Source organism: Toxorhynchites rutilus, chromosome 3 (assembly GCF_029784135.1).
Source record: "Toxorhynchites rutilus septentrionalis strain SRP chromosome 3, ASM2978413v1, whole genome shotgun sequence".
NCBI lineage: Eukaryota > Metazoa > Arthropoda > Insecta > Diptera > Culicidae > Toxorhynchites > Toxorhynchites rutilus.
In genome coordinates this window covers 109,825,154-109,835,538 of record NC_073746.1, presented here as the reverse complement: position 1 = coordinate 109,835,538, position 10,385 = coordinate 109,825,154, and the positions used below count along the sequence as shown (strand labels likewise).

The 10,385-nt window shown below is 42.2% G+C and overlaps 1 protein-coding gene across 1 annotated transcript; it reads left to right on the top strand.

The window, feature by feature from the left end:
- Positions 1–8,493: 8,493 nt before the first annotated feature.
- Positions 8,494–9,608, top strand: LOC129779640 (hatching enzyme 1.2-like). The gene is made up of 3 exons (XM_055787227.1): positions 8,494–8,593; positions 8,649–8,828; positions 8,897–9,608. Exons 1-3 carry the CDS (start codon positions 8,494–8,496, stop codon positions 9,451–9,453), a joined length of 837 nt encoding a protein of 278 aa, XP_055643202.1. The 3' UTR covers positions 9,454–9,608.
- The last annotated feature ends 777 nt before the right edge of the window (positions 9,609–10,385 follow it).

Sequence of the window (10,385 nt, the reverse complement as noted above, 5' to 3'; positions counted from 1 at the left end):
ACCCAAGTGCTCTTGACCTCTCGCTTTGCTCGAATTCACTATCGTTAGATTGCAAGTGGGATGTAATCCAGGATCCCAACGGTAGTGATCACTTGCCAATCAAAATTTCCATCACCATTGGGTCGAATTCTTCTGAATCTATAAACATGGCATATGACCTCACAAGACACATTGACTGGAAAAAATATGCGGACGCGATTACTCTAGCCATCAATTCCAGAGATGGTTTACCTCCATTGGAGGAGTATAACTTCCTTTCTCGTTTGATCTATGACAGCGCAGTTCGCGCTCAAACGAAACCCAATCCAGGTTCCACCATTTTCCGAAGGCCTCCCAATCTATGGTGGGATAGCCAATGTTCCAAGCTTTATGTAGAAAAATCGAATGCATTTAAAGCTTTTCGGAAACGTGGTACTCCTGAAAATTTTCAAACGTATTTAGCCCTTGAGAATCAGTTCAAAAATTTGATCAAAGGGAAAAAACGTGCTTATTGGCGAAATTTCGTGGGAGGTTTGTCACGAGAAACGTCAATGAAAAAATTATGGAAAGTGGCTCGAAACATGAGAAATCGCTCTTCAACAAATGAAAGCGAGGAATATTCACATCGATGGATTTTTAATTTTGCACGAAAGGTTTGTCCCGATTCCGCTCCAGTGCAAAGAATTATTCGAGATATACCACAAGATAGGTGCGATCTTGATTCCGAGTTTTCGATGGTAGAATTCTCTCTTGCTCTCCTTTCATGTAACAATTCTGCTCCGGGATCGGATAGAATTAAGTTCAACTTGCTGAAAAATCTCCCTGATGTGGCGAAACATCGCTTGTTGAACTTATTCAATCGGTTTCTGGAGCATAATATTGTTCCAGATGATTGGAGACAAGTACGAGTTATAGCTATTCAAAAACCCGGAAAACCCGCGTCCGACTTCAATTCGTACCGCCCAATAGCAATGCTGTCTTGTATACGGAAATTGTTGGAGAAAATGATCTTGTTTCGCCTTGATCGATGGGTTGAAACGAATGGCCTACTCTCAGATACACAATATGGGTTCCGCAGGGGCAAGGGGACGAATGATTGTCTTGCGTTGCTTTCTTCAGAAATTCAATTGGCTTACGCCGAAAAAAAACAAATGGCTTCAGTATTCTTGGACATAAAGGGGGCCTTTGATTCTGTTTCAATAGAGGTCCTGTCAGACAAATTACACTCTCGGGGTCTGCCGCCTCTATTGAATAATATGTTATATAACTTGCTTTGTGAGAAACATTTGAATTTTTCTCACGGGGATTCGACAGTAAGTCGGGTCTCCTACATGGGACTCCCCCAGGGCTCATGTTTAAGCCCCCTTTTGTACAACTTCTATGTAAGCGACATCGACAAATGCCTTACACAAAATTGCAACCTAAGACAACTTGCAGATGATGGAGTGGTGTCTGTCGTAGGATCAAACGAATCCGAACTGCAAGGACCCTTACAAGATACTTTGAACAATTTTTCAACCTGGGCCATTGGGCTAGGGATCGAATTCTCCACGGAGAAAACAGAGATGGTGGTTTTTTCTAGGAAGCATAGACCAGCAAAACCAAAGCTTCAACTTTTGGGTAAACCGATCACTCATGCTATGTCTTTCAAGTATCTTGGGGTCTGGTTCGACTCCAAATGTACTTGGGGGGCCCATATTAGGTATCTGAGTAAAAAATGCCAACAAAGAATAAACTTTCTCCGTACAATTACCGGCACCTGGTGGGGAGCCCATCCCGAAGATCTTCTAATGTTGTATCGAACAACTATTCTCTCAGTGATGGAGTATGGCAGTTTCTGTTTTCAATCAGCTGCCAAAACACACCTCATTAAACTCGAGCGAATTCAGTATCTTTGTCTCCGTATTGCGTTGGGATGTATGCCCTCAACGCATACCATGAGTCTCGAGGTTTTGGCAGGCGTACTCCCACTAAAAGATCGCTTCAATTTATTATCTCTTCGGTTCTTCATTCGGTGTAAGGTTATGAACCCATTGGTGATCGGAAATTTTGAGCAGCTGATCGAGCTAAATTTTCATTCTGGATTCATGAGCTCATATCATGAATTCGTCTCCATGCAGGTTGATTCTTCTTCGTATATTCCCAACCGTGTTTGTTTTCCTGACTACATCAATTCCTCTGTACATTTTGATCTGTCCATGATGCAGGATATCCATGGAATTCCAGATTATCATCGATCGGGGATCGTTCCTACGATTTTCGAAGCAAAGTATGGGCGTATCAATTGTGATAATATGTACTTTACTGATGGGTCCTCTATGAATGAGTCCACAGGATTCGGAGTGTTCAACAATTTTTTTAGCACCTCACACAGTCTTCAGTATCCTTGCTCAGTGTATATTGCTGAATTGGCAGCAATACACTGGGCGCTGGACAGCGTCGCCTCACGACCTGTTGAACACTATTACATTGTAACGGATAGTCTGAGCTCTGTCGAAGCTATCCGTTCAGTGAGGCCGGAAAAGCACTCGCCGTACTTCCTTGAGAGAATACGAGAAATTTTGAGTGCTTTATCCAGACGCTGTTATGTCATTACCTTTGTCTGGGTCCCTTCACATTGCTCAATTCCGGGTAATGAGAGGGCTGACTCATTAGCAAAGGTAGGTGCAATTGAAGGCGAAATTTATCAGCGTCAAATCGCCTTCAATGAATTTTATTCTTTAGTTCGTAAAAATACCATCGTTAACTGGCAACGCAAATGGAACGAAGATGAATTGGGCCGGTGGCTCCACTCAATTATCCCTAAGGTTAGCCTCAATCCGTGGTTCAAAAGTCTGGAATTGAGTCGGGACTTTATTCGCACCTTCTCCCGACTAATGTCCAATCACTGTTCGTTAGACGCGCTGCTTTTTCGTTTTAATCTTGCCGACAGCAATCTCTGCGGTTGTGGCCATGGTTACCACGATATCGAACACGTTGTTTGGTCGTGCGAGTTGTATCTTGTCGCCAGATCGAATTTAGAAAACTCCCTTCGGGCTGAAGGAAAGCAGTCCAATGTGCCGGTGAGAGATGTGTTGGCTCGGTTAGACCTTGATTACATGTCCCAAATATATGTTTTCCTTAAAGCTATCGATCTTCGAGTGTGATTGTTTATACATCCTTTTCCCCTCCTTTTCGTCCTTCGCGAGCTATCGGTTCCCTTCCTACTAACATTAGAATAAGTTAAATTGTGAATACATATTAGATGTAAGGATAGTTTTAAGAATTGAGTGTGAAGTGTCAGTGTGAATGAGAATGTGAATGTGAATGTGAGTGCGAGTGTAAACACACATCTCCTTACATCCCATCCTTTTCCTAATGAAAATGTGTCACCCTTCTAAACTCGAGTCGACCGCGAGTAATCGGTTTCCTATTTCATTAACCATAGAATTAAGGAAACAACATGTTGATATATGCTAGTTGAAATATAGTTAAGAGTTTGGCTCCATTAAACTTATGTAACTGGGCCTGTAAAAATAAACGGATTAATAAAAAAAAAAAACATTATTCGCCTCGATCGAAATGACTCGTTTGGTGGCGTACTATTGGGGATTAAAAAATGTCACTCCTTCTATAGAGTCACTCTCCCAACGATGACAGGCATTGAAGTTGTTGCTTGCCAGACACAAATCAATGGCAAAGACCTCTGCATTGCTTCGATATATATCCCTCCCAGAACTACGGTAGGCCGCCATCAGTTCTTTGATACTATCGAGGCAATGCCGGAGCCGCGGTTAATCTTAGGTGATTTCAACTCCCATGGAACAGCATGGGGATCACTCTACGATGACAACCGTGCCACTTTGATTTATGATCTGTGCGAAAACTTCAAATTGACAGTTTTGAATACTGGGGAAGCAACCAGAATAGCCAATCCTCCTGCACGGGCAAGCATGCTAGACATATCTCTATGCTCTTCTTCGTTATCCCTGGATTGCATGTGGAAGGTAATCCAAGATCCCCACGGTAGTGATCACCTACCAATAATTTTATCGATCGCTAATGAATCAAGCTCTCGTGAGTCAGTCAATATTTCGTATGACCTTACGAAGAATATTGACTGGAGAACATTTGCGGAAATAATATCTGAAGCAATTGTTTCAATGCATGAACTTCCTCCACTCGAAGAGTATAACTTTATATCGAGTTTGATTTACGAAAGCGCACTTCAAGCTCAAAAGAAACGTGTACCGGCTACCACTTTCCGACGTCGTCCTCCATCACTTTGGTGGGACAAGGAATGTTCAAAGGTCTACCTTGAAAAATCATCCGCTTTCAAAAAATTCAGGAAAACTGGATTAGTGGAATGGTTTCTAAAGTACCAAGCTCTAGAAGCCAAACTAAAAGGTTTGATTAAAGCAAAAAAGCGTGGATAATGGCGGAAGTTCGTCAATGGTTTGTCAAGGGAGACAGCTATGAGCACTCTTTGGAATACGGCTAGGAAAATGCGTGGCTGGAACCATACAAACGAAAGTGAGGAATACTCTGACCGTTGGATTTTCAAATTTGCAAGAATGGTTTGTCCCGATTCCGTTCCTGCACAAAGCGTCGTACGCGACATTCCGCTCCAATGCGACTATGAGAATTTTTCGATGGTAGAATTCTCAATTGCCCTCCTCTCATGTAACAATTCAGCTCCGGGGTCGGACAAGATTAAATTCAACTTGTTGAAGAATCTTCCCGACTTGGCGAAACAGCGTTTGCTGAACTTGTTCAACAAGTTTCTGGAGCTGAATATTGTCCCACATGACTGGAGGCAAGTGAGAGTGATAGCCATACGAAAACCCAACAAGCCGGCTTGCGATCACAACTCGTATAGGCCGATTGCAATGTTATCCTGTATTCGTAAATTGTTAGAGAAAATGATTCTACTTCGTTTGGACAAGTGGGTTGAAGCGAACAATTTGCTGTGAAATACGCAGTTTGGCTTCCGCCGAGGTAAAGGGACGAACGATTGTCTCGCGCTGCTATCTTCTGAAATCCAAATCGCATTTGCTCGCAAAGAACAAATGACTCCCGTTTTCCTCGTTATCAAAGGGGCATTTGATTCAGTTTCCATGGAAATTCTCTCAGAGAAACTTTATAATCGTGGACTTTCACCAATTCTGAATAATTTCCTGTACAATTTACTGTCAGAAAAGCACATGTTTTTCAATCATGGCAGCTTGAAATCTTCTCGATACAGTTTTATGGGCCTACCACAAGGCTCCTGCCTAAGCCCCCTCTTGTACAGTTTTTACGTCAATGATATAGATGATTGTCTAACTAGAGATTGTACGTTAAGACAACTTGCAGATGATGGAGATATTTCCATCACGGGTACTAATCCCGTCGTTCTGCAAAAGTCGTTTCAAGATACCCTGAACAATTGAACAATCTGTTCACGTGGGCCCTCAACCCGCCCAATTCCACCTTCACCTATCCGGCAAAACGATCCAACACTCTATGTTTTTCAAATACCTGGGTGTATATTTTGATTCTAAGAGTACCTGGGGGAGACACATTGCGTATTTGAAACAGAAATGCCAGCAAACAATCAATTTTCTCCAAACAATTACCGGAACATGGTGGGGTGCCCATCCAGGAGACCTCATTCAGTTGTACAAAACAACGATATTATCAGTGTTAGAATATGGCAGTTTTTGCTTCCGATCAGCTGCCAGGATTCATATTCTTAAGCTGGAGAGAATACACTATCGTTGCCTGCGTATAGCCATGGGGTGTTTGCATTCGACACATACGATGAGTCTCGAAGTTTTGGCAGGAGTACCCCCGCTTACTCTTCGGTTCACAGAATTATCCTACAGATTTCTCATCCGTTGCAAGATCATGAATCCATTGGTGATTGATAACTTCGAAAATCTACTCCAACTGACTCCTCAGTCAAGTTTTATGTCTTTATACCATGAGTACCTTACACACGACGTGCACCCTTCACCAGGCATCTCCAACCAAGTTTGCTTCCCATACTTCTGCAATTCCTCTGTCATTTTTTATCTGTCCATGCGACAAAAAATCCATGGAATCCCAGATCATCTACGCTCCGATTATATTCCGCCGATATTTTCGGCAGAATATGGGAAAGTTGGATCTGATAAAATGTTCTTTACTGACGGTTCATTCATAAACGGGTCCACTGGCTTCGGCATCTTCAATGAAAATTCCAGTGCCTCTTTCAAACTCAAAAATCCTTGTTCCGTGTATGTCGCTGAACTGGGTGCGATATATTACGCATTAGGGATCATTGAAACATTGCCCATCGACCACTATTTTATTTTTTCAGACAGTCTCAGCTCAATAGAGGCAATCCGCTCAATGAAAGTTGATAAACGCTCATCTTATTTTCTAACAAGAATAAGACTATTGAGTGTTTTGGTCGAAAAATTATTCAAGATTACCTTAGCATGGGTTCCCTCTCATTGCTCGATTCCGGGAAATGAGAAAGCGGACTCGCTAGCTAAGGTGGGCGCTTCAGAAGGCACACTTTTTGAAAGGCAAATTGCTTATAATGAATTTTTTCACATTCTTCGTCAGCACACGCTCGTAAGTTGGCAGCGCATGTGGAGTGAAGATGAGTTCGGTCGTTGGTTACACACAATTATCCCTAAGGTCTCGACGAGTGCATGGTTCAAGGGATTGAATGTAGGTCGTGATTTCATTCGCGTGATATCTCGGCTTATGTCCAATTACTACAACCTAAACGCGCATCTCTATCGCATTGGGCTCGCAGCAAACAATCTTTGTGATTGTGGCGATGGCTACCACGACATTGAGCATATTGTCTGGTCGTGTATCCGGTTCCATGCTGCTCGCTCTCAGCTCTCTAGAGCACTGAGAGCACAAGGCAGACAATCGGATATCCCCGTCCGGGATATCTTAGGTAGCCGGGATCCTGATCTTCTGCTTTATCTATACCTGTTCCTCAGAAACGCCGATGTCAACGTTTAATGATGTTTCCTTCGTTGTGTCCCCGTTTCATATCCCTCCTATCCGATCGATAAACTTTTACTTAGTCGCGGCAAAACATACACACACTCTTTACAGATGCACGGGCCGAAGGTTGTGCAGTCCACTGATCATTCAACAAGAGCCAAAGGTTGTACCGCTCATGGCAACAACACGAGCTGATGATTGCGCCGGCTAGTGACCATTCTATCCTGGATTCCTCGAGTCGAGAAAGACGCACCACGCTAGATATGGGGTACAGACTAGGGGGGCGTTGATGATTAATGGTCAGCTGCATCCCAATAGGAAGTATCCCGTGTCGGGCACACGTACAGAGCATCGAAGACTACGACATACCAATTATGAGAACACTTGTAATACTAACCTCGAGTCAACCGCGAGTAATCGGTTACATATTACTAACATAGTTGTAAGACAAAAATTGTCAAAATATTGGACTCCCGGCCCCGTCAGGCTAACGCCACATGTGCCTTAATAAAATATATATTTTGGGAAAAAAAAATGTGACAACTTAGGAGAAAATTCTATTTTTATCCATACTATATTTCTGTAGTAAAAGATTTATCAAACTTCGGTTTTATCTAAGCTATTTAGATTCGTGTTTAAAAATGCACTCATAAATGATGATTCCTTGTCCTCTTCTGCATAATTAAAAAAAAGTGACAATCATAATAATACCGAGTTTATCCGCAATGCCAATTTGATAGTTCGGATGAACTCTTCCACATTTTCTCCCTCACGTGATGTTCATAATAAAGTTGTACCCACCTCACTTCGTTTATCCCCTGACGAGACGATCGTAATAAAACCCAATGAGTCAAAAGACGTGAAGTAAAAGTGACGATCGTCATAGAACCCCCACATTAATTTGATCTCTGATCGACTCCGGAAGGCGTCATGTCAGAGCTTGATGATTGATTTGAATGTCAAGTTTAGAACCATATCTCATAACTTGTAATGGTGTTATAGTTCAATGAACGTGGGTTCAGGATTGTCACCAAAAAGCATGTTTTTATGACCTGATTGTGTTTGAGTTTTTGAACAATTTTCAGGTTTCGCTGAATTATTCAAGCGGTAGCGCTCCAAATCACCGTTTTAAATGAAACGAATTGATTCCTGAGGCACAAATACCTTTTTCATGGTTTTAATATATTATACATGCTATGTGGTTTATAGATTTTTAATGGGTTAAAGCTGGAAGAACCTAGTCAATAATTGTTGAAAAACAGTAATTTTAACATTTTCATAGACACGAAAGCATTGTCTAGTTTAGGTGCAAAGTGTCGTAAATCTCCTAACATTAGGGAAACATAGGCCTCAAACAACGAAATTCAAAATTCATTATCTGCACCTTTAAAAGCAATAAATTACACTGTCTAAACTATAATGCGTGGCTACATTATTCCCAGACTGATATAGCACCTGATGAAAACTTGTTTGTGCCAAAAACGTGGATTTTGTGGTATAAAAGAGCTCCAATTGTTTTGCATTTCACATTGGAGCTAAAAAATGGTTCATCGGACTGTATGTATTTTGGTACTCTTCGTGATATGCATGTTAGTACAACTAACTGTATCTAAACGATATCGCACACCTAATAAAGCCGTTGGTAAGATACGAGAGATTATTGGTAAGAATTTGTAATTAGAATGTAATCTTCGCAGGAAAAAGGTTGTCCAAGGAGTACTTTAGGTTTGATCGTCGCTATCCGTTCGAATTCGGTTTTGATCATTACTACCAGGGAGATATCCTGCTCCCGGCCCAAGAAAACCGAGTTGTTATTCGCCGTGAAGCCGCACGATGGCTCAATGCAACCGTGCCGTACAAAATTGCCGGCAATTTCAGTAAGCGAAGAGATGGGATGAAATATTTCAAATGCATCATTGTTTTTTTTTTCATTTTTAAATTTGAGGCTCATCCGAAATGAAGACGCTCAAGTCGGCAATGAACCAGTTCCATTCGAAAACGTGTGTGCGATTCGTCGAATGTACTGACCAACCATATTTCATTACCATTTCAAATAAAGATACCGGATGCTACTCGTATGTTGGATTTCACGCGAACAATCTCTACCACCAAGTAAACTTGCAAACTCCTTACTGCTTGTACAGTGTCGGTACTCCGGTACATGAGCTGCTGCACTCTTTGGGAGGGTTTCACGAATTCAGCCGACCGGATCGGGATGATTATGTTACTTTCAATCGGAGCGCTTTGCGGCAGGAATATCAAACGGATCAGTTTTTCGAAAATAATTTTGAAAAGTTACCAAGTGATCAAGTACTGACGTTCAATATCTCCTACGACTATGGTTCTGTGATGCACTACTCACGGTATGCTGGAGCTGCTAGTCCCAATAGTCCGGTGATGATCAACAAGAAGCCGTGGGTGGGCGATTTTGGTAGCGAAACTGGCCTGAAGCAGTCCGACATAGCTATGGTGAACGCGATGTACTGCAAAAAAATAATGTGACAAGATCACAAAGAATCATACGTATTCCGGATCATTACCAGTGTAGCTAGGCATAAATATTCGTTGAAAGTGTTTTGTGTATGAAGACTCTTAACAGTAACATGTTTGTGAATAAAAAAATGAATGAAATGCCTTCTTCTATATATTAGGCTGTCAAAAAAGTCCTGCGGTATTTTTTTTGAATTTTCATTTGTTCATAAAATTAGTTACAATCATCTGTTTTAAGTCAAATATGCGCCGTTTTGTTCGATGACTTGTTCCCAACGAGATGCCAGCTTCATAATACCCCTGTTATAGAAGCTCCCTTCCTTATTGGCAAAAAACTCGGATAGCCAATTTTCACAGGCCTCTTTTGTGACTAACTTCTGACTACCTAGCTCGTTCGCCATGGACAAAAACAGATGGTAGTCACTTGGTGCAAGGTCCGGACTATAAGGCGGATGCAAAAGAACCTCCCATCCGAGCTCTCGGATGGTCACCAAAGAAGTGTGTGGCCTGGCGTTGTCCTGATGGAAGACAATGCGGCCTCTGTTTATCAAAGATGGCCTCTTCTTCATGAGTGCTACCTTCAAGCGGTTCAGTTGTTGGCAGTACAGGTCCGAATTGAGCGTTTGGCCATAGGGAAGCAGCTCATAATAGATTACTCCTTGACAACCTCACAGCAGAACTTTCCTGGTCGTTAATGAGGGCTTGGCCACCGTCTGAGCCGCTTCAGCGGGCTTCGACCACGACCGTTTGTGCTTCACGTAGTCGTAAGTGACCCACTTTTCATCGCCAGTCACCATCCGCTTCAGAAACGGGTCGATTTTGTTGCGATTCAGCAGCGATTCACATGCGTCGATACGGTCAAAGATGTTTTTTCGCGTCAACGTGTGTGGCACCCATACATCGAGCTTCTTTGTGAATCCAAGCTTCTTCAAATGGTTAATAAC